This window comes from Cyclopterus lumpus, chromosome 6 (genome assembly GCF_009769545.1).
Source record: "Cyclopterus lumpus isolate fCycLum1 chromosome 6, fCycLum1.pri, whole genome shotgun sequence".
Taxonomy (NCBI): domain Eukaryota; kingdom Metazoa; phylum Chordata; class Actinopteri; order Perciformes; family Cyclopteridae; genus Cyclopterus; species Cyclopterus lumpus.
The window spans coordinates 15,287,589-15,313,044 of NC_046971.1; the positions used below are offsets into that span (position 1 = coordinate 15,287,589).

A 25,456-nucleotide genomic window follows, 5' to 3' on the forward strand; every position below is an offset into this window, starting at 1 on the left:
TAGGACAGGTGCAGCCACCAAAAGAGCCTCTTGCACCCTTCCCATTCTCAGACTCTGCCCGCACAAACGGATGTGTACTGCTTTTGTTCAGTGAAAAGGCCCCAATTGAGTTGTGTGTGTGTGTGTGTGTGTGTGTGTGCGAGAGTGTGTGAGAGTGGGGGGTATGGTTACGCTATATACTACATGTTGGTGGTATTAAGGCTTCAGTTTAAAAGAGGAAACCGTATGACTGAAAGAGACTTTCTCTTCCTATTGACATGAATGACCGTCACTCTGCATATTTCTATTGGTCCTTCCTGAACATCCCGCTGTCTGCTCATCACATGAAATCTACACGAGAGTTGTCCTTCTATGAAACTAAAATAATCTCAAGCTGTAAATACAAACAAACTAAATGTATTCTGGTGGTTTAATGAGCAATACAATTAGTTTCTAATGGACTTTATCAGGAAGCAAATATGTGTATTTTAGCCGAGTAGTTTGATGTGAGCTGGCTGATAGTTCAGTATTATTGCTCAATGATAGGAAAATCATATCATGATGTTATCTCATGTCATCGCAAGCTGAAAAATGAACAAAGTGCTGCAATGATTAGTTTATTAATCTTTTAGGCAACAACTTTGACAGTCTTTTTTTTAAACGTTTGAAGAGTTTTCGTTGTTCCTCTACAATTTTTTTGTGAATATCTTTGGTTTAGGGAGTTGTGGTCAGCCGGTGCTTTGTGAAACAGACGATCTATCAAAAAAAAATTAATTGATTTGTTTTTTCTACATTTTTGACATTGATATGGCTGCTCCTGTTGTGATCTTCTACACTTTCACCCAACATGTGGTATAAAACACCAACATTTGACAGATGAACAGAATTGTCGAGGAGGACTTTAACACAACTGTTTTGTCAGCGCCTGAAGTGACCCCAAAAACCTTTACTTTGAGTTTGTACCCTCAGCTGCATTACCGCCTAACGGTGATTTTGTTTTATTAGGGATTACTTTTTTTTTTTTGCATTAGATAGAGTAAAGCAGACAGGAAATAATATGAAATGAAGATCTGCGTAAGAAAACACATTTAACAAGAAATACTTGTTTTTTGTTTTAACATCTTTCAGAAAGAAACTGTAAGATTAACTTATAATTTGTAGGATTAAAACATGCAAAAGCACTTATTTTATCTTCATGGACTGTTAGTTTTTTTAAACCATGTCTTTATGTCTTTTGTTATTTATGCTTGAACATTTTCCAAAAAGCACCTATTTAAATATTTTTCATCAAACAGGAAATGCTGAGTTAAAAGTAACCAAATAGCAGCACACACAGCAGCTGATTGTGAAATAATCTTTTTTTTTATTATATACACATAGAAAAACACAATGGTGAGAAAGTATAAACATAAATCAGAAACTTCTCATTGTTCTGGTTTGTAAACACTAACAAAAATGTAAATATACTAATTTCTTAAAGACCTGTTACTTCTCATTCACAGCTCCAATAGCTTTTACAAGTACAGTTTCAGACCATGTAAATCTCCAACGCTAAACCTTCCACTCACAGACATGTGTTTGGGTCCCCGTCCTGGTCAGTCGTTGTAGCGTGACAGTTTGAGTCGGGGGATGATGTTCATGGACTGCAGCTCCTGGAACAGCAGCTTGCAGGCGTACGGGATACGCAGGGAGGAAACGTGGCAAGAAGACTTACAGTAGTGACACCTGGAAGATTGAAACTGAGAATCAGACTGGAGGCAAATTAGAGGACTAACAACTGAACTTCCTTCAGATCTAAGGACTTGTGCAGGTCAGAGAATTGGCAAGAATTAGACCATTTTTAAGTTTAGAGATTCAATCTGCAACCGCTCCTGTAATTACGTCAGACATTTTAGATATTTACAAACCAACATCCAGGTTCCACGACAGCTTCTGGTCTGCATTACAATATGTGCTAATACATCTTGTTTTACGTATGCTGAACTATTTAAGCTTTAGAAACATCATTTGTTTTTATCAAGAAAATGATATCCATCCTAAAATTGAACTAGTAAATTCTCAGTTTATTGTCCAGCTTCACCTCGAGTTGTACAAGGACCAGAGTTTCAACCCTAAAGTGATGAGTCATTTAAAAAAAAAAAAAGGTTAATGTGAATTATTATTAATGTTAAACTTTTTCCTGAAAATGACAATGCTACATTAATCTTCTTGCTCTTTCAGTACACAGTAATGTACACCGGGTCATGAGAGGTACACAACCTGGCATCCATTGTTCCAGGTTGTCTTACAATGCCCCTTCACATCTCTAAAGCTTATCCTATATATTGGCTTCCAGGAGAAACAGATCAACCTATCTGCAGTTGTTGGCAGAAGTGTTCAACTCACCACCCGGAGTATCCCAACAGGCCGCATTGCCCACACACGTCCACCTCAAAGGCGTCACTGGAGATCATGAGGCGCTCCAGCAGCAACATACTCGCTCCGTAGCCAATCAGACAGTCACGTTCCATCTCGCCCAGACGCAGACCTCCATCTCTGGAGCGGCCCTCCGTAGGCTGCCTGATAACGAAACGGATGCATAATATTATTGCCAGAATAATAGAGGTATTGGTATAAGAGAATAGCACTGTTTTATTTACTTTATTTCTATATGTTTACAATGGGACCATTGATTTTACCTGGTGAGAACGGCTCTGGGGCCTCGGGCTCTGGCGTGCATTTTGTCAAGCACCATGTGTTTCAGTTTCTGATAATACACCGGTCCAAAGTAGATGTAAGCCTCCAGAGGTTCCCTGAGGAAAATACGCAGATATCAAGCTAATGCACCGGTAAAGATCTACATCACTACAATACAGAATATCTCAAGTAAAAATATCAAACATTTGGTTAATGCTAAATAAACATTTTTGGGGGTTTTGACCAACAGTTTTACATTTGGTATTTTTGTCTTGTTGTCAAGCAGGAGGGAGCAGAAGCTGCTTTAAAATAACCATTAGGACGATGGTGCATTCAGGTGTCTCTGGGAAGCTCAGGCATCCTGCATTCGACACTTAGCTGACAAAATGCAATGCTTTGACAAGCTATGTTGCTGGAAAGAAATCACATGAAGTGCTCACATGAAGCACAGAAAAACATGTTCCAGTCAAATATGGACATTGTGAGAGGGATAACATTGTATCTCTATTTTCAGCAGACAACGTATATTTGTGAAAAGTTATCAACACTGTTGTTGTTGTATGCCTCTATTAAATAATTGTTAAACTGTACTAGGATCACTTTTTAAATCTGGAATAAAATATAGTCAGAGCTGCCGAAGCTAGTTTAGTCATTAATAAGCATTATATTTAAGACCTTTACACCTAACAAGGTAGATATTGGCTTCAGAAAAAGGTCAGATCATGGACTGTTTTTTTTTTTGCAGCAGTTGGTAAATGGAGCTAATCTTAATTAAAAAAAAAGACTGATAAATGTCTTTAGATACTGAATGCTAAGACCTTTCCTGACAACACACAAGGAGTGAACACATTTTGTACCTATAAATCCTCATAATTCCCTTCAGATAAAGCAAAGATGGGAAGCAGAAACAAACATGGTCACATCACAGGACAGCTGCATTGATGTGCACTGAGACACATCTGGTTAAAAACATAGTAATTCAACGAGCTCTGTCATGGCTTTATTAATACCATGAGGATTGTTCCCTAGTGGTGCTCAGCCCTACTGTCCCATTCTCACTTGTCCATTCCTTGGATACACATATCACACAGCAGAGTAAATATTATATATATATATATATATATATATATATATATATATATATATATATATATATTTATTATTGCCTATGCTGTCATACCTTGAAGCGGACAATCTTTTTTTATGTATTATCATCATCATCGATGGTTTGTTTACATATGCATGTATACCCGTGCCTTTTTGTTTCATCTTGTTTAGCACTTTGTGTAAGAATGCTATATACATCTAATAAAAGGAAAAATCATTGTATGAAAATGTATATATTGTTTTGTTGTTGATGCAAACTGAATAAAAACAGAAATCGCTCTGAGGAAAGTGTTCAATGTCTCAGATATGATGATTTTCTATCACAAGATAGTTTCATGCTTTCGTAAACTCTTAGTAAAAGAAAGACACATTTTAAAAAGCCATGAAGAAAGCCAGTGTAAGAAAGTTATGTTTAAGGGAATGCATGAGCTCTTGATTACCCAGTGATTCCTGAGGTGACGTAGTCTTTGCCCTGGTAGCTATATCCATAGCGGATGAGATCCTCACACACATCCTTCACCTTGCTGCCTCCGAACGCCGTACCGTAGTGAAAGCGTCCATCCAGGACTCCGGCTTTCCCAGCAAGCAGCTCAATCAACTTTCCCACCTGGCAGAATCAGGAACAATGGCTCTGTTCATAACATAAATCTTTTGTGTTTTACACTCTTCTGGCACCAAATGTTGATATTGTGGGTGAGAATAGATTACACATGTACCCCGTGGGGTGGGACCGGCAGTCTAAGGATGACTGATTTCAACAACTCCTCAAAGGTCCCACCCTGAGGACCCCTGACCCCATCACATAAAAGGAAACACCTACTCTCATTTCACTCTCAGGCCACAGAAACATCTTCCCGAGCCAAACATTTCTGAGTCTTTTCCATGACAACCACAGTGCGCAAACACACTGGCACTGACAACTTCAGCAGTAAAGATCATTCAAGTTTTTACAGTGTAAGGGACAAAAAGCAGGTGGAAACGGGGCCAAGTTTCATGTCATTCACATTCAGCACCATCCTGCAGTTTAGATGTACTGTGCATGTTTGATAAAACTTCCACACACTGCTACAGGCGGCAGCTTCGCTGGCAGCCGTCGCCGCAGCAACAAATATCTGTTTGTGAACAGTAAGATTGCTGCTTAGTGCCGTCAATGGACGTGTGCTCTGGAAGCCAATGATAACCCAGAGAGGAGAGGAACGGGGATAATGACGGTTTTGTCTGAGAAGAGCAGACACAAACTTATGAAGAGCAACGGTCAACACGGAGGAGGTTCAGACTGAACTCGGCTGTCTACGGGTCTTTTTACAGAACCTTAAACCAAATGAAAGTTAATTGGATCCATCTGACATATATTTCACAGAATATTAGAGATTAAATAATTTAAATAATTAAAAAAACGTACTGGTTGCAGCGGCACTAAAGTGATAATTTGTTACCTTTTTTGTCCTAAATGATAGTAAACTGAATATCTTTGAATTTTGGATTGTAGGTCAGGCAAAGAAAGAGCGGCACATTTAAATAATAATAATAATAATAATAATAATAATAAAAAAAGATCAGATATCATACAGATGCAGATTAATCAAGAAAAAAAATCATCAGCTTAATCAAGAGTAACAAAAAATCATCAGTTGCAGCCCTAATTACATCACCTGTTAAAATGTTATTATTTAAACAATGAAATGACCCGTTGAGAAACTACAGTAATGTAGTTTCTCGTGAGGTCGTTGTAAGTTTCAACCCGACAAAATATGTTCCTCCACAGTTCGTACCGTCATTCTGGAGGGATATCCATGAGGGTTCATGATAATATCTGGACAGATGCCCGTGTCACAGAACGGCATATCCTCCTGTGGAACGATGAGGCCACAAACACCTGATACACACAAACAGAGGAAAAACAACAACATATTAAAGTCAATGCACACATCTGTACACACAGCAGAATGACTATACGTTTACAGAAAATGCAGACGAAGCACAACAAGCACTTTAAGGGATTTTTCTTAAATCAATGTCGCAAGAATTTGTCCTTAAAAAGGAATCATTCAGTCAACTAAAATAATCAAAACATTTACTTTGTTTAGGTCATTTATCAAGCAACAATGCCCAATTTGATTTCAGCTTCTTACATAAGAGGATCAGAATAAGTTCTGCAATTATCATCATTGTAAATCTCTGGGCTGTTGGTTGTACGAAGAAAGTCATTTGATAATGATTCATCTGAAAGATAATCAATATTAAAGTCAGAAATATAATTGATAGTGTCAGCACTATCTTCAAATGTCACCAAAAAGTCAAACCAGCTTTGCCCTAACTGACCATATAGTATATTGCCGCAACAAGGCTGGTGTAGACCTCTGACAGAATGACATTTCCATACTCATGTGGACAGACAGGGTCCTCTTTTGATTCACATGATGTGGGGGACAAGCGCTCTGGTAGCCAGGAGTTTAAGTGTGAGTGCAAATGTTTGCTGAGGGGCAGAGGCACTCTTCCCTGGCCAGGGTAAACAGATTGTAGGCCCATTTGCAAATGTAAAAAAGAGAAGAGGGAGAGGAGAGAAGAGAAGGAAAGCAGGAAGTGGAGAAAGGTGCTTAGCTTGACAGGGAGACCGGGATTACACATCCATGACTTTCAGTTTAACTCTGAGGAAGTGGAAGGGATCAACTGGAGAGGAGGAATTGAATCCGTGCACGTGGGAAAAATTCACTATTAGTCGACCAGTCAGCAACACAGCAGACTGTTGATGCCATACAGGATGTAGTAGCAGGATGTTGACTGGGAACAAGTGCAGCAATTTGCTGGAAAGTCATCCAAGAGCAGGAAGAAGGTGAAAAGGAAAAGAGAAAAGGCGAGTACAGCTGAGCCAGAAGAAAAGGTAAAAGGGGGAAAGAAAGAAAGAAAAGGCAGTTATTTAAAAAAAAAAAAAAAAGGTTTGAATATCAGGGTAAAAGTAGGATAAAAGAGGAAAGAGAGGAGTAGGAAAAAAGTGGAAAATGGAGAAGGTGATTAGAACGATTCAGAGAGAGAGACACTAGTTCCCATAGCAGACATCCTCGGTGTTGTTTGTTTTGTGTGAAAGTGAATGATAAAAGAGGCATGAAATCAGCAGAGAAAGGCAAGACAACAGCAAGGGTCCAGAGCCCTCCATCACAGCTCATACAGCCCCACGCTGGCGGCTCGTACAATGGGCCCCTACTACTGACAACCCCGCCACCTCCTCCCCCACCTCCACAGCTGTGTGCGTGTGTGTGTGTGTGCGTGCGTGCATGTGTGTGTGTGTGTAAATAATTAACTTATTCTGCTCTGCTGACCAGGACTTATGAGACTAGTCATGAGTAGTTGTAAGATCTATTGCTGCAGCCAAATTCTAATAACATAATAAAACCTTTAGGTGGTTAATTCTACATACAAATACAAGTCTACTGGAGCAAAAAGAGGTTTTTTCCGAGCATTTCTTAATTGTAGTGTCTGTACTCAACATGACAGTAGGGAGCTCCGATTAACCCGACTAGCCGTACATCAGTTGCACATCTGGGAGTTTCCATCCAGGTCTCCAGCTAACCCCCCGGCGACCCCTCTCTCTTCGTCACTATCTGAGACAGAAGACATTGTCCCACCCTGATCTGACCGCTCAGTGGCCACTGCGTTAATGAGGAGAGTAAATTATGCATGGCGCCAGTTAGCTTTTTGATTAAAACATCATACAAGCCCTCAATAGGGGAGGTGCTGCAAAACAATGGAGGTTGTAAACACTTTTTCTCCAGCAGCAGCAGAATACTGCTGGGGTGTAATAAATTTGCATAGTCTGGCACAGGACAAAGAGCCAATTAATTGAAAAGAGCTCTTGAAAGATGAGGACAGGGGGGCAGTGACAGAGCAACAGCTACTGGGACTTGACTCAACAAATGCTCCGGCACAGAGACGACCAAAGTTCTTTTTCTCCAGTCATTTACAGTCTCTCGTGACAGGTTCAAATTTGGGGCTTTAAGTGGTGGATATTAGCGCAGTGCTCTTTATTCTGCACATTTAGGTTTGAGCTCAACATGCTGCTCTTTTTAAAGAGATTACGGTCCGACAGAGCTGAGGTTGGCACCTTTCTGTCCATGTCGACTGCTGAATTTGTCTCCTATCTCTGGCCTCCTTGTCTGCCTGAGGAGGATCTTGATGAGGAAAGCATCTTCGGCGTTGGATGAAATCATGACCTTCTCGACGTACGAGTCTGTTGAGCCCTTGTAACTGCAGAAAGAAAAAAGACAGAATGAGTGTTTTTCTTTACAACAGGATTTGCAAGAAATCAAAAGAAAGTTGAGCCGTTTCTTGTTTACATACAGAAGCTGAAGAGGTGGGTGTGATGTTGGAAGCAGAACTGCACTCACCTGATGGGCACGTCTCTGTACTGGGGCTGGCCTGGCTGGGTACTGCCCTCCAGTGGTGTCTGGGTGACAGTTGGCATGGACTTGTTCACCAACACCTGCTTGTTCTCCACTTTCTCACCTGTGCCCCACACAAGACACATTTTGATATTGTATAGATTTTGACAAATCTATCAAATTGAACATTCCTTTGATTGATGTCCCACCTCAACATGTTTTAACAGCAATTACATCACATTAAGTAACGTGATAATTTCATGAGGCCTTGAACACTTACAAAATTGCTTAATGAGTAAAACACCCGTAACAAGCCAATGACAGCAAAATAGACTGACATCCTGTAAAAGACTGCACATCAAATCATCCCTCAAATGAATGTATAAGTAATAGATGAAACCAGTTGTATTATTAATAATACAGTCAATCACATTATTGGGGCAGTGGAGCCTGTTAAAGAGCAGCAATGCATGCAGAGTCTCGTCCAGTCCTGCTGGTACTCACCGGGGGAGCAGATGCCATCAGCATCCAGGATGTTGTGCCTCCAGATTGGCTTTCGTGTGGCAGCATCCAGCATGGGCCCCATCACCTTGTCATAGGTCTGGTTGGTGTAACGCCGCAACGTGCACTTAGCGTTTTTATAGACGAGGCACCTGCCAAATCCTAGCGAGAAACATCAGGATTACTAAGTGTCTGTGGCCTGAACAAATACATTGTAATAGGAGGTGTTTTAAAAATATAATCCAATTCATAATTTAGATAAAAATGCTAAAATCGTGTGAAACTGGCAACATGCACCATCACCTCTGTCAAGCGAGGCTTTGTTGAGGATCAGAGCGTCCTCAATGTCGTAGCCGCTGTAGCTCATCACGGCCACAGTGGCGTTCTGACCAGCTGGCAGCTTCTCAAAGTCAATCAGCTCGATGGTTTTTGTTTTGACCATGGGCTTCTGAGGGTACGCTAGCAGGTACATCAGCGTGTCGATACGGTTCCTCTGGTTGTAGCCAATAGTACCTGAAGAGAGGAGACATGGAGATGAATGACTTCTTCTTTGGCATAGAAAAGTTACTTCTGTGTGAACTATCTTTTTAGTGTTTACTGCATGTGTATCAATATTTTTAAAGTGCCTTTGGAATAATCAAATATTATAATTGATCATCTTTAAATATAATCATATTTTGATTAAATCATATATCGAGATACACAATTAAGTCGTCTAAATAGATAACAATACTAACAAAAAGGTTCCCAGAAACTCAGATTATTTTTGCACTAAAGTTCATAATTAAATGAGAAAATACTCATAAAATTAGACTACAAAACCATGTGATTATTTAATATAGACTATTTACTGAATTGCCAGAAAACCTGCTGTGTTGTAACATATACCATTATCGACATACATGACCTGTATTCTAGAAGAAATTGGCCCAGCGCTATGTCAATGCACACCGTTTGTAACTGTCTATAAATCAATTATGAGTGGATTATATGAGTTAAATCCTCCTGTTGGCTGGGTCGGGGCTGGGCCTGGTTAGCACCATCTCAGGGCAGTGGAGTGGAGGAGCGGGCTGTGTTATGGTATAAAGCCTGGCCTCCCTGGAAGCCTTGACATTTGTCAGATGCTATTACTTCACAATCAGGCTACAAGCACAGACTGTGATAATAGGCCGAGCCACACAACCAGATTTGCACATGTATAGGGCTGTCCACACAAAACAGAAAAGGCAGAGGATATTGGGCCAAATATAGTTCCAGTCTGTGTTTTTATAATAACGGGGGGGGGGGGGGGGGGGGGAGAGGAGGTGACGGACGGACGGAGGTAAAGCGGTGGGGTGGGGGTGACCGCAGCTCTTACGAATGTTAGCAGGGCCGTTTGGGGAAGTTTTGGTTACCAAGGAGCTGCGGGTGCGCACTCTGTGGTCTTTCGCAGCTGAGCACACTGACCCCCTGAGCACAGCCAGAGCAGACACAATGAATTGCTAATGACACTCTGGGTGACTGGCAGGGAAAGGGCCTCCGCACACACACAGTACAATAGAGGACCTACGCAAGACGCCCCATGTTTGATGTCCATGCGCATACACACACACTGACACACACATGCACATAAGACAAACACTCAATCACACATACAAATGTATTCTGACAAGAAGTAGAGCAAGAGCAAAGTTTTGGGGGCGACGAACCAGCAGGCTGCTTGTATCTATACTGTTTGTTATTCTAATGTCCTTTTGAATGATTTTAACTTCTGCAAATACAACTCTAAACTCTGAACGAGCAGATTTAGGAGGCTGAAGAATAGTCTTGATGCAAGATTAAATTACTGTCAGTATCTTGTGCGTATGCATGCACAGAAGTAAACATTGTCGCTGTGTGGAGGATGCATGAGAAAGGATTTGAGATCTTTACAGTTTAAAGACCTGCCTGCTGGCTGAAGCTACCTGCTCAGCTGAGACTTACCCATAGCCTGCTTGCCCATAGCACACTGGTATGTGTTCCTGGGTGACTGGTTGTGGTGCGGGTAGGGAATGAGACCGGCACACACCCCGAGCAACGTGAAGGGCTCGATCTCCAAGTGTGTTGTGCATCTGCAGAAAACAAACAAAAAAACAAATAGAGAGGGCAGTGACACCAGTGCGTTGAATGCCAGAAACAAATGAGGAGAACCGTTTCCCATTTTCTGAGCGTGTCACGGGAATCAGGTGCTGCTCACTTTGTGATCATGTGTTCATAAAGGGCAATGTGACAGTCATTCTCCTCATTGACATCCAGGTACTCCACCAGGCCCTCGTGCAGAAAGTCTTCAAAGGTTCTGGAGGCAAGAAAAGTGTTTAAGTTATATATAAATCAGCTCTTTAAATTATTATATTATTATCTGCAAACAAATGGGCTCTTAAAAATGTCTCCTGTCTCCCAGCCTCACCTGTAGCCCTGCGACAGGTCTTCAATGTGTTTGTTTTTCACCATGGGCTGTCCCTTCTTCACTATGATGTACGGCCTGATGGAGAACAACAAGGAGAGAGGTTTTACGCATTCTTTGTTATTAAACAACACATCGGGAGGACAAGTTATGAATGGTTAATACAGTTTGCCACTTTAAATGAATCAAAGAATTCAAACTTATTGTGTAAGAAAATGTGATTGTGTTGTAGAAAGACCTGGCTTTTATTACAGAATGCGTACCATAAAATTATTTTTTTTAATGCATTGTGTATCAGTCCAGGTTTAAACTTGCCCACCTGCAGAGACGTCCTCCATCAGAAGAGATGTAGACGCAGCGGTCGGTCAAGTTGGTGGAGATAGAAACAAATTCGTTGATAAAACCCGCCCTGCGCATCAGTCTGAAGGTGTTGATCAGCTTGTGATTATCTCGAATCACACCGAGAATGTTACCTGTTGACATTATACAGACAGAGATAATGCACATATTTTGACGTACACACATACACACTCTTGGATATGAAGATATTTTTTGTCCTGCAACGTTCTTTTTAAGTTTCAAAAACGTAAAAAGCGTGTTTCTGTGGACAGAATACTTCACTTGTTAACGCAAGGCTTTTATTGTGAATTATTTGCACGGCTCCATACATTAATAGAGTACCGCCTTTTAATTGTGGTTTATCATCATTATTTACAAATGAGCACACTCTTTTTTGTAAAACTAACATTTATAATGTAATGAAATTAAACATTATGGGAGGCAAACAATCTAAAGAAAGAAAGGGCTGGCGGCACCGCTGTAGCAGAAAAAGCTTTCACGCATGGGAGTTGCAGCACTTCAACGAGGTAACTGTCCTCAATGTAATTATTATTTTCTCAATGAATCATCCGGTCTATAAAATGTCAGAGAAGGCCCATCAAAATGTCTCTGAATACAATGCGACGTCTCCAAATTATGTTTTGTACAAGCAACAGTCTAAAATGCAAATATATTGTTGGACCTCAGATCAAGTAAGAAAAGCTGGAACACATACATGTTTGGCGTGTGTGCTCGTCATAGCACTCACACCATTATTCTAAATTGCAGAATTAGCATTAAAAATAATATTCTAAATTACAGAAATGTATTTTCTTTCAATCGAGTACTTGATTAAGCTCAAGTAAAAAAACAAGAAAAGTAAGAAGTCCAAAAGTTGCAGCAGATAACTTATGTTTACTATCGGAGTAATGCACAGTGAGCAAATTCTACTTATGGGTTAAATTCCCATTCGCAAACTTTAAATGGAGAGAAAAAGAGAAACAGCAGGTGTATACAGTAGTGTACTCCGAACCACTGGAGAAAGCAGAGCTCAGGCTGCCTGCAGGGGTTTGCTCATATCAAGTCTGACAGACAAATGGGTGGAGAACAGAGGAGACACTGTGCTCTGCCTCTGTGAGGGAACATTTGCAGTGAACACACTCTGAAGGGCTTTGACACCTGCTGCTACCAACTAATTAAATGGTATGGCAGCTAATATAATTTGACAGTTATCAGCGGTGAGACAAACATATACAGTAATTAAGGGGCCAAGTTTTGACTAAAGAATATTACCTACTGCTGCCATGAAATTAATGGCTTATCAGCCTCCCTGCAAAATACAAAATTGCTTTCTGTAAACTAAACAGAATATTTTCCCTTTATGTTCAGAAGCAATGCATTCAAAACGGAGAGGATTAAACTCTCTTTTCAATTGATCTAAAGCAACAGCATCCACTGTTATTTCTCTTTATTTATTAGGCTGCACTGGTGCAGAGGAGTTTTACCATTGAGGAAGACCAGGAAGACGCTTGGGTAGGAGAGCTCCTCTCCACACAACAGGTTGACGTCTTCTACTCCAAGGTTGAAGGCCAGTTTGATGATTGGACCGTCCTCCATGTCGGTGGTGATGTGGGTCATCAGAGCCAAGTTCTTCACCAGACCACAGGCCTACAAACCAAAACAAGGATATAAACCATGAACAGTTATTTATTATATAGGTTTCGTTTCTTTGTATTTACACTAGGGATGGGCAATATTGAAAAACATTTTCCATCACTAGATAGTTTTCCAGTAATTCCATAAATTAAAGCCTATGAAAACCACTTGTTTTGTCTACTCTTACTTGATAAATTAAAAATGTTCTTATTAAATGCAAAGAAATCTGATTTTCTTAGACATTTTAGTTAGTATGTGCTTGTTATTTTCAATTAAGACAACGTAATTGTGTAGCACAATATCTCGATATATAATCACATGATTTCATCATCAATTAACATATTGAATTATGGGCCAGGCCCAATTCACGTTACGCACAATACATGTTACATACAAAACAACAATACTGAATCTTTGTGAAGACCACACCAAATGGCTCCATAACAATATTTGGTGGACAATTAATGATGTTTGCAAAAGGCTGTTCTGCACAACAAGAGCTGTAACACAGTACCTTGTTGTTCACTTCAGCTCTGCTTGTTCCATACAATCTCTGATTTCAGCATTTAGCAGCTGTTCAGCATGCAGCTCACTCACCTCTCCCTCAGGTGTGTCAGACGGACACAACATGCCCCACTGGGACGGCTGCAGGGAGCGCGGCCCGCTGACCTTCCTGGTCTTCTCAAACTGGGAGGAGATCCTCGTCATCATACCAAGGGCCGAAATAAAAGAGAGACGAGACAAGACCTGTGTGACACCCTGTCGGTCCATCTTGAATCTCTTCAGAGACCAGTTGCCCTGTGGACAGAACATTCTCTATTATTAATTAACCTGCCTATTAATACATTTTTAATGAACAAAAAAATTTATTCAAAGATTTACGATTATTATATTAATTCCACTTACAACAAGTATTCTGGTGCTTTTACAGCTTTTCAATTGGAGGGGTACAGCACGCACGTTTACATTACAACCGGCTTTAAAGATCTTCACCTGTTAACATCCCGCTGCTGTGATTGCGCCGTGTTGTTGTGACCATGCACTGCTGTGCCATAAATAAAATTCATGCAATGACACGTTATCTGCTTTGTGTAGAGGTGTGCGGCCTCAGCTCTGATGATGCCCGTTTACATTTTGACATACTAAGTTTATTTTTCTGACAACTGGATTTTAGCTCTATGGACTATGGAAAATATATATAAATCAATTATCTGTATACATTGTGTATTGAAAAACAAAACATAAACAGATACATAACATAATTATTTGTTTGCATTCCCTCCTCCACAGGTAGTGTTGGAGTAACTTGGTAATTATTTTAACTATCTTGTTGCTTTACTTCTACCTGCTACTAAAGTTACGATGTCATTCTTTATCTAAGAGTAGCTCATGACAGTAATTTCAAGAAAATCAATGTTCAAAAAGTTTTGCTTATTTGGTGAATCTATATATATATATTTTAAACTGCACTCAATGTACAACATGTTAGTTCTGAAGAAGACATTAAAGTAAAATATAATAATAAAAAGTTATGGATTTTAGTAGTCTGAGCATTGAGTGTTCATAGAGACAGAGCAGACAGCGCCTCTGCTTGTTGTTGTTTGTTGGCATAAGGTTTTAAATCTGGTTCGTCAGGGGGTGAGGTGCTTCCTTTCCACTTTTCATGGTCTCTGACTGGCGCACACTCACAGTGGAAATGGCATTGACCATGCCGTTGGTGATCTGATCCTGCCGCATGTGCTTCACCACATCAAACTGAGCAGCTCTCTGCTTGGGGATGATCTGGTCAGCGATTTTCTTCAGCTCAGAGTTGAACTTCTTAAACAGATCTTCAAACAGCAGAGACAAGAGCTGAGACAGAGAGACACAATCATCAGTAAGAATGTTTTTGATTGATATTATTCACTTGTCAGCCAGGATGTTGAGTAAGAACAGTCGCTTCAGAGAGTTGTCATTGTACCTTCATCATGAGACTCTCAGATCTACTGGCACCTCACATATGTTCCTTTAATCAGAACTGAGGTGTGTTTACAGTCAGATTTAATAACCAGGTGTGCCGGCTCACTGATAAGCCTGACCTGGCCTCCGTCCCAGGTCCCTGTCCTCCTCCGCCAGGCCTACAGGAGGCAACCTCTCTCACAACCCCCACCCACCCTGTGCATTAGCATACATCAAAAACAAACAGGCAGAGCTGCTTAAAATTAATAAAGAAATTAAGCTTCCGTGGCAGCCAGGCCAATTAGTTGAATGTCAGGGAACCATAATTGGAGAGTGAGGAGAGATTGCTGGCGTTGTTAGTGTGTAAGCCCCCTATTGAAAGAGGGGTCTGTGCCCCCCCTCCTCCATCTCCTGCTCCTTATACAGAGCAGGTTGGGGGGGAAATTAAAGGCCTTAAGACAGCAGTAATTACATTATCAGAGCCGGGCCTGCGGATTAGCTCAATCGCTCCAGTCAAGGCAGCAATTCTATTGTCATGGTGCTGAAAAATCCCCATGCTTCCACAGCCTCTGGATTTTGGTGCCACGGCATATCTCTCTCCTGACAAAGCCAGGCTGAAATAAAGGGAGGGCGGGGGGGTTGAAAACAAAACGGGGAAAAACAAAGCGGAATAGAAATAATGAGTCTTATTAAAAGAAGGAGGCAGGAACAAAGATGCAGGTGAGAGATCAGGGCTGGAGCAGCCACTGTCCTCTGGTCCAGTGCTATGGCCCATTCGCACTAAAGTATGCGTGGGATATTTGTTCTTTTCCACGCATTTATTATTAATTAGTATCAAGCCCGTTTTGTTTTCTAGTGAGTAAAGAAAAGGTAGAAAACACCTTTCAGTGAAAACACCCAGTTCAACAGGGTGCCTTTTAATGTCAGAACTGATTTCCTGTTGATTCTTTGACAAATTAACAAATAAAATGAACTAAATGGAACTGCATGTCTTTGTCATGCAATGTGAAAAATATAAGACTGGCTGACTGAGTGAATGGTGGATTAAATATGGCATTACACCAACAGTAAATGAGCAGATGGAGCATAGAGGCTTACCTGTCCAGCCAACTCGAGGCGTTTGTTGCCATAGTAATCTCTGTCGTCCACTTTGTTGGCCCCTTGAGCCAATATCACCCTACGAACCATCACAGCCAGGTAAATACACTTTGCCCGAAAGTTAAACTCTTTGACCTGCAGACAAAATGCACAATGATTACACTTTGTGGTATATACTGATTATACTGTGTGACTCTTGTTCTGTGCGTTAACTAACATACAGGCACATGCGTGAGGATAAGAGACGCCAAAAGCTCTCTGGCCTCCTCCATCTTGGTCTTCTTGGGGCCTCCCCACATGCGCTGTCGCCGCACTTTATTCCCCAGGTACCTGAGAGCCTGAAACACAGAGCAGCCGAGGTCAGGAAGAGCTGAGTGCTGATGTAGTTTTATCTCAAATGTTTAACATTTGCAAAACCCACACACCTGCCCTCCCATCCAAATGATAACAAATTAAAAAAATCAATTAAAACACACACACACACACACACACACACACACACTATAGAAAAGGTCAGAGGATAATGAAGCTGAAGACTTCTTGCAAGACCACCCACCCTGGCATCCGCAATGCATTAGATACATTTTGCTCTCTATACATATAGTACATACACAGAAATACCTTGATGTTGACTGTAGAAGTTATCCTCCAATTCAGAGAAATAAAGAATACACACACATACATACATACATACAGAGAGAAGAACACACATATATATACACACCTATTATTATACCTACATCCATATTATAATTTTTATATATTCATATTTATTGATGAAAATCTTCAAATCTGATTTATAATTATACATCACTAGAAAAAAGATGACAGGCAAATATAGTTTAAGCAGATTACTTATCATAATCTGATAACAATGTTTTTAAGCCTTATCTGCCTTTAATTATATAGATTTAGGCCTCATTGTGCACATTACAATGATCCAATGAATACCATGAAAAGACATCATGGAGGCTGGCAGACAGAGGAACATGAGAGCTGCGGAGACTGGTTGCTAGGAAGCAAATATGGTCTCATCAATGCATCAGTGGTTCCTCTAACAACATAATCTTTATGAAAAACAAATTGGGTGATCGCATTCATCTGTAGGTGTCAAAGAACACGCGGGCCTCCTGAATAAACCACCCAATGCATTACTTGACTGGCTGGCAAGACAAAACCTTCATCATCTGATCACAGAGACACAAAGAAAATACCTTCTGTCAGCAGACAGGAGACTCTCGTTTGTGTATCAACAACAACAACATCCTCAGATGGACTTAATGGGCATATTAAGGCTAGCTGATAATTCAATAACGCCGCTTATTGACTTCCAGCTTAATCATACTGTAATGATGTTATCATTCTCTCCATTCTGTTGTGCAAATTAATTATACTGAGCATGTAAAAACCCAGCAAAATATGCTTGTTTTACACACAAATCTCACTAGCTGAGCTAGTCCCATGTAACAGAGGGAGAGTTATTGCTTTCCAATGTCCGTTCAATCCATTGAGTCATATGTACTTTATTATCCTCAATATTTTGACATTTTCAGAAATATGCTAATTAACTTGTATGCTGAGTCAGATGATGAGATGACCATTGTTATGAGGCTGAATATGAAGGCGGTTAGCTTAGCTTAGCACAAAGACTGGGGGAGCGGGGGACAGCTAACCCGGCTCTGTTCAAAGGTAACATTCTGCCTACCAACACATCTGAAGCTCACTAATTAACGTACTACATCTGGTTTATAGATTAATACAAAAACCAAAGAGTGAGAACAAGTGGATTTAACGGCGGTAATGTGACTTCCCGAGACTTGCTGTCCCTGTGAGATTGCCAGGCAACCAACAGAGACTTCAATTAGTAAGCTGTATGCTGCGTTCACACTTTACTAGAGCGACTAAACTGGCTATAAGTCATTTTTAATGGAAGCCATTGACATGAAGCTACAAACTGACGCCCGACACTTATTGCTGCGTGAGGGGCTACAAATCAAAGCTGAGTCTTAGCTTTTTGTCAACAGCGCGGTGAAGCTTCAACCAATCACGTTTTGTTAAAGCTTGTTCTGTTCCATGTCCAGAAATGCCTTTAGCCCGTTCCCAGTGCTGTTTAACTACATTAAAGAGCACTTGAGCAACACTCAAGTGCTCACCGACAAAGTAGCTCGCCACACTCGTTTTGTTGCTTGTAGTGTGAACACAATTAGAGGCTAACAGCTGGATCCTACATTTCCCATAATGCAACAATCTACATCTATTTACTTGACCATCCTGCCTGGTAAATGGCCCTCAAACACCACATCCACAGTGTGTTGCCCATCCGGTTGTTTTTCTCTAGTGAACAGAGTATAATTAAGGTAAACTTAAAAGTTCTGGCTCTACTCAATTTTTTTTTAAATCATGCACTTGTATTTACTTTGGTTTATTTGATAAGGAACAGTGCACATTAATAAAAACATATCTGTAAATGATAGCCAAGAGGCTATTTTTCATCTGTAGTCCCGAGAGGTAGATGTCACAAAACAAACCTCAAAACATAAGATTACAGATACAAGGTTTATACAATATTTACGCTTTTCAAATGGGTGCACAAACAATTAATAGTGAGAATGAGTATCCTCATTCAGGAGACTCTTAGACATTGTCAAGTACTAACAAGATATGCAACACACAAATTCAAAACACACAAAGCAAATAAAATAAGGGAGAACTATGTTAAAATGGACAGAATAAAAACATCCATGTCAGAGGTACAGAACATAAAAGCATGCAGGGTAAATGAAATATATAAATCAGTCAGACACAGCTAAACAACAACAACAAAAGACATACATGCAGGTAGATGATCGACCAGCAAAGTCAAGACATACAGAGACCTGACAACAGACAGACAGTCAACAACAGACAGACAGACCTGACAGACAGAAAGTTCAACACAGACAGATTGAGGACAGTAAGGAGCAGTTACGTTCTAGTGCTGACAGAGCTGGGTACTAACTAACCATTTCTTTAATTGAGCTTTAAATGAATTGTATGTTTCTAGTTCTCTGGTCCCTGGAATGGAGTTCCAGTCTATTGCAGCTTGTACAGAAACAGCAGACTGACTGAAAGCACTTTGTGGGACAATACAATCCCCTCTTGCTGCACACCTTGTGAGCCGATATCCCGTTTGTGTGATGACAAATTGTTTGAGCGGAGGAGAGGTCAAGCCATGTATCGTTTTGTACATGAGACAGACATGCACATATTTAATCATGTTCTCCCAACTAACTTTATTTGTTGTACTTAGTGGCCTCTCTTTTTTATTTATATGTAGTTCCTTATTTATGTATTATTGTCTATTATAATTAGCTGTTTTAATTTAATAATTTGCTCATGTTTGTTGTTTAAACAATGCTCAATTAATTCTTGTATGTTTTGTTAGCTTTGTAAATCTAAATAAAAAAGACAATTGAAGACTAAGAAGGATCCCCTTTAACTAGTAAATTGACTATTAAGTTTAAAATCAGTGGAGTATTCCTCAAATGTTATGATAGTTATTTCAACCATGCATAGAGCACTGAGGTACCTGAGTCTGTGTGAAGATCTGGGCCTTCTGACACTCCTCCAGGCTCGGGGCAAAGCTGGCCATGACATGCTCCTCCGTACCGATCATCTGCACTATCTCCTGGTCACTCTCTACGCCCATACCCTGTGTGAAGGACCAGCAAAGAGTGTGTGACGGGAAGTGAGATTAGAGGAACAAGTGTGGACTAATAAAACACATCATTCATGTAACTATATAAACACATGAGAAATTAGACGAAAAGTACACAAAGTAGATTGCAACTAGTAACTGGAACAAGAGGTGAGCCAGGAGGCATAAGGAGGAGCAGTGTGTGTACACGGAGGGAGGCGTGGACTGGAAGTCATAAGGTTGTCGGACATTTGTTTATGGAAATGTAAATCTGTGGGAACTGATCCGTCTGTACTTTAACGAAGGTTGAGGGACGGGGAAGAAGTCACCCAGGATCTACAAAAGCACTGCAAACAGAGCAAGCATGCAAATGATGTCCTGCGGATAATGACTTCAGGTCCAAACACTCGACGCTCACAAGTTGACATGTTTGAGGAGATTTGTCCTCAGTGGGGAAAGGAGTTAATGATTGCCAGCTGGCTAACTGACATTTTCATTGAGAGAAAAGGGCGACGCATGACAATTAAATCGATGAAGAATTACTGAAACTACTGACGTCTAACTGCACACTAACCTGCAGCAAAACTTCACAAAAATGCAATGTGCATTGTTTATGTGGTGTGAAATCATCTATTGCAGATAATTCAGGAGGCTGCAGTAAAACAGAGCGAACCATAAAAAGTAATTTCATCTGATAAAGGTTCTTTGGAAAAAAACTGAAGTGTTTGCCTCAAGCAACAACATCAGTAAAAAACACTAATCTAGCTGTCTTGTAGCACCCCCTAATGGAGGTGTTGTATCACTTTGCGGTGTCATTTTAATAATCAACTCTTTCACCTTGAAGATTATGGCAATGGGGGCGTCCTCTGACAGCGTGTTGTGTTTCAGGTAGAATCTGCCTTGTTTGACAATCATATTAGTTCTGCTTTTCTTCTCATGAGTGGAGCTGAAATAGAAGACAATTTCTTTTTAATTAAATCAAAGCAGATGAAGAACCAGAAGGTTTGACAAAGCAAGCAAAATAATTCACAATAACATAAGACATGGAAACAAACGTAACATAATATGTATATCCATCTTTCTTGTAACTGTAACAAAGTAACCATTTCAGATATTAAAAGATGTTATGGAGTAGTCTTATGAGTGGATCCCTGCTTTGTTTATTGTACACATGTGGGGGTTTCTGACACTCATACTTACCAAACATTTGCCATTACCCAAAAAAATAAAACTGTCTTTCCAAGGGAAAATTACAATAAACAAGTTTGTTAGACCTCAAAGATACACACAATGGGTTTGAAGCACTGCATCTGAGACACTTGTTTGTTGACAAGAAAAGTTGGACTTAACTCAAGTTTTCCTGGATCACAAAGCCAGCTCAGTTTTATCAGGAGTAGATCACTAGGCTGTAAACCTCAAAGAATTAGATCAAAACCTGCCAACAGCCGACCTAATCGATCGCTGGACAAATTAAAGCAGACAAGTAATACAGAACTATTTCAAGAAGTCTGAATCATCTTTGTGTAACTTTCCATTTAGCCTTCAACAAACTGAGGGAGAGTTTATGACACTAAATACATAATGGCAGAGAGATGCATGTTCCTTGCTCCTGACAGTGTTGATGCTTTTACACTCTTTTCCATCGCTGCAGCTCAGAATAACATGGCTACTTTGTGATGATAAATGAAAATATAACACAATTTAATATTGGTAAAAGTTAAACTTTAAGCATAACAATTTATTTCTTGAAGGTAAATCTACACACAACTCACACAATATGCCTTTTAGACTGTAACAACACCTACTTTGAGTTCTGTTAACATTTACAGAGACTTTTTGGATGTAGATTATTTGGAATGCAAATGGTGCAAAGGGCAAAAATGAATGACCACATTTGATATTTGAGACATATATGGTCTGTTGACTTTTTGTCTGTTGAGGTTTTGCCTGCAATCTGTGCTAGTATTATTAATGGCAATGCCTTTTTTTACTCTGTCACTGAACTGAATGGATGATGTGGGGAGAAGTTGTTACCTGGTAACCGAGGCTCCAACTGCACCCTTCCTGTCCTGCTCCACAATGATTCGATTCTTTGACAGCTGTTCCTGGATCAGAATGACTTTCTCTTGACCTTTTACAATGAAATAACCCCCTGTAAAGAAATACCACATGGAGCATATAAATCACAAATACAAAAATAAAACTGTATTGATAATTGTGAGGATGTGTTATTGCTCTTGTTCTGCGTCATCCTTTGTGTACCTGGATCCAGAGGACATTCATTGAGCTTAGAAACCTCCATGGGCGTCTTTCCTGTGAGAACACAGTTGGAGCTTCGCAGCATGATTGGCATCCTGAGAAAAGCAGCATTAAATATATTAATACCAAGAACCTATGAATGACATTACACTAGTACTTTATATATTATTATCGTATACTTTATATGTTTGTAGATTATTTGTATCCATTGCGGACAAAAACTAAAACTGTGAAAAATAACAGTTTAAAATCATCTAACTCAAACTACCATTTATATATAAATGACTCACCCTGTGTTACCTTAAAGAAACCGACGTGGAACGAAGAATAGAGAAAACAAGATAAGTATTGATGTATTGAAGTAAATGGGGGCTGTGTTCAACAACAGCAAACATATCCAAAAACATTGTTTTTCAAACAACACATGCAGTATAATCCAAGTCATATTTATCTAGTTGTATTCTCACTACTTCCCAAACACATGCATTTCCATGCATACAGCCCTACTATTTAAAACACATCCTCTGCAGGTGCTCTCTTCGCACTAACGAGACTTTTCTCTGTTTTTCTTATTCTTTGTTCACTGTGAAGGCATGCGAGAAAAACTTAAGAATTCAAGGTAACACAGGGTGAGTAATTGATATACCAATTGTCATAAAGTGGAAGTATACATTTAAGATGAATTAAAGGAACCATAATTAACGATGAGTAAAAGATGTTGTAACCAGACTGATGACACTATGATACCTTCCGATGGGCAGTGCATTGCGGATGATTCTCTGGCTGCCACGAGTGTACTCTATGTCCACTGTGATGGGCGCTGAATAGGTCATGTCTCTGAGACGACACTGTAAAAACAACAGGAACAATGAGTGAAATGTTCTGACATTTGAGGCCATCATAGTTTAATGTATTTTTGCATAATTACCAAATATCCCTATACGGGATTTTAAATAATTGATTAATCACAGAATACATGAAATATCAAAACAGTGAAAAATGTGCTTTAAGTTTCTAGAACCCAAATATTTTTAATCGCATTACTTGTTTGTCTGTTTAAATGTTCAAATACAGAAATGTTAATAATTAATGAACTAAAACAGCGAAAATTCTCACATTTGAGAAGCTGGGATTTTTGAAATTCTGAAAATTGTTGACCATTTATTATCCGTCAATGGGCAAATTGACAGATAATTATCCCAAAACTAACTAAGTTGTTGAACTGCAGCGGCACTTTTCTGTCAACAAAGGATCATAATATGTTCTTAATACTACACAACAAACTAAGCTCACTTCATGAGGAGATACTGGTCTGGTTACATTGAAGCTTTCTTCAACATCAGGCATGCCAACGTAGATATTGAGGTATCTGCAAGTAAAACATTTATAAATATTAAAGCAACCATTCAATATTCTCAACAAAAGCTGCTTTGTGTATGTATGTAGTGTTAGATTACTGTCGGTTTACCCAAACGAAGATGTTCACGTGACTTACTTGAGGTACCACATTGGATCAGCATCACTTGTGATCTTCTCGTTGGCTTTCATTATTTTCTTTATCTGGAAAATCAAACATAAACAAAGTGAATATATTTACATAAAGATACAGCTGTACACACATTCAAGTTAGAGTTGTGTTTTACCTCAACGTTGATAAAATAGTTAAACGAGTCGATGTGCTGCTTCACCAGTCCTTTCACCTGGAAAACGAATTGAACAAAAAAAATGACAGGGAACCTTAAAAATGCCCATAGTGAAATAAATACAGTTTGTGATGCATGTAGTGCTGAAACAATTAGTCTGATTAGTTGATCAACAGAAAACCAAGTGCCTTCAATTATTAGCATCTATCCCTTTAATATTTCTGAGTGTGTGAGGCTATTGTTGGCCAGGTTGTAAATCCATGATTTTAGTGTAATTTCTGCATTAAGGTGAAGCATTTAATTTGCTAGACGAAAGACAGACGACTCTATTCTATGAAAATGTACTATTTTTCACACAAAATAAAATGAGGCTACATCATATATCATGATCTAGGATTTATAGACTACACGTAGGATACAATTCAATATGGGATATTTGGGGTACACAGCGGATGGATGAAAGTTGGCATGTTACCTTTAGAAAGGCTGGTAACAGTTTCCATTTTTCCTGTAACAAATAAATAAAAGACATAAAACAACACATCACGTTTTACTGGACCCTTGTCATCAACCAGCAGTGAGTGCAACGTGCTTGAACCCCCTTATATAGATAGATAGATATATACTTTATTAATCCCCAAGGGGAAATGTGTTGTCATAGTAGCGCCCAACACTTAACAGACACCAAATGGAATGGACTAAATAAACTAAACACACAAAATAAAATAAAATAAATATAAGAACAGGGATGACAGACAGACAGATTATATATATATATATATATATATATATATATATATATATATATATATATATATATATATATATACACACACACAATATAATACGAATAACTGTGCAGTGTGTATTTAAGGACATTCATTTAAGTTTAAACAGAGTGTGCAAAGTATGTGTAGTGTATATGAAGTGTAAATCAACATAAATGTGAATGTGTAGAGTGAAAATGAAAATGAGTCCACAGAGGGTCTGGCCAGAGGTGCTTTGTTGTACAGCAACCGTGATCAAAAATATCTTCAATTTGCCAACTGACAGTGACAACATGTGACTAAGTGTAACTACAGCGGAGGTTTAGGTTCATGCAACATTCCACCAGCTGTCGGTTAAGTTGTGGCTGTCTGATAGCCACCGTGCTAACGCTCGCTTCTCCGCTCGTGGTGTGAAACTTTCGGTCTTTACGTCCTCGTGACTCACCGCTATCGTGTTGACAGGAGCCGCCAGCTCCTGAGGAGTCATGTCACAAAACTCCCCTCCAAGTACCTCCATGGTTATCTCTACAGTTCAACAGTAAACACATAAGACTCCGCTTATATTGTCAATGTTGATATTGTGTCGTCGGAAGTTGCTCCAGCGTGCGTCCCTCTCATGCGTTTCATCGTAAAAAGTCCGTGCGGGCGAGCGGGCAGAACGAAAGAAAGTGTTCCGCCTTTCGTCATTTTCTTCTGCTGAAAAAACATTGGTCAATAATCGGGTATATAAATCTATGTATGCATGTTTGTAGGTATGATTATCTGGCACGTGTCTGTGAACATCAACACATTTGGTAAATCTTAGACAGGTATTGTGGATTCGAAGTACTTTACAAGTGTATTTCGATTTGTGGGAATGTATTTGTTTGTAACTACTAGCACTGAACATTGCCAAATAAAGAGCCAATAGACACAATTCGTAAACATGCAAATTAAATGAAATCAAATGAAACATATTTCTTACTTGGTTTGATTTGTCCAGCTTGGTGAAGCTTCTGCTGCCACTGCACTTCTCCAGAAACTCAATCAGAGCTGGACTT

General features: G+C 39.7%; 1 protein-coding gene across 1 annotated transcript; it reads right to left on the reverse strand.

Moving 5' to 3' along the window:
• Window positions 1-1,319: 1,319 nt before the first annotated feature.
• On the reverse strand, window positions 1,320-25,046 carry polr3b (polymerase (RNA) III (DNA directed) polypeptide B). The gene is made up of 28 exons (XM_034535607.1): window positions 24,862-25,046; window positions 24,125-24,157; window positions 23,650-23,706; window positions 23,502-23,566; window positions 23,300-23,375; window positions 22,754-22,854; window positions 22,010-22,101; window positions 21,782-21,899; window positions 20,585-20,693; window positions 19,640-19,762; window positions 16,293-16,409; window positions 16,072-16,206; window positions 14,725-14,886; window positions 13,633-13,833; window positions 12,885-13,047; window positions 11,381-11,534; window positions 11,065-11,139; window positions 10,855-10,953; window positions 10,602-10,729; window positions 8,943-9,152; window positions 8,643-8,801; window positions 8,145-8,262; window positions 7,862-8,004; window positions 5,535-5,638; window positions 4,203-4,369; window positions 2,658-2,771; window positions 2,365-2,538; window positions 1,320-1,704 (listed from the first exon to the last, which is right to left on the reverse strand). Exons 1-28 carry the CDS (start codon window positions 24,931-24,933, stop codon window positions 1,575-1,577), a joined length of 3,399 nt encoding a protein of 1,132 aa, XP_034391498.1. The 5' UTR covers window positions 24,934-25,046; the 3' UTR covers window positions 1,320-1,574.
• Between the last annotated feature and the right edge of the window lie 410 nt (window positions 25,047-25,456).

Excerpts from the sequence above, each read along its gene's own strand:
- polr3b (XM_034535607.1), bottom strand. The coding sequence starts at position 24,933 with ATGGAGGTACTTGGAGGGGAGTTTTGTGACATGACTCCTCAGGAGCTG. Across the intron at positions 21,900-22,009 it reads TGAATGTCCTCTGGATCCAG|GGGGTTATTTCATTGTAAAA; the intron begins GTACACAAAGGA and ends ATTTCTTTACAG. Across the intron at positions 16,207-16,292 it reads TTATCCTCACGCATGTGCCT|GTCAAAGAGTTTAACTTTCG; the intron begins GTATGTTAGTTA and ends TTTTGTCTGCAG.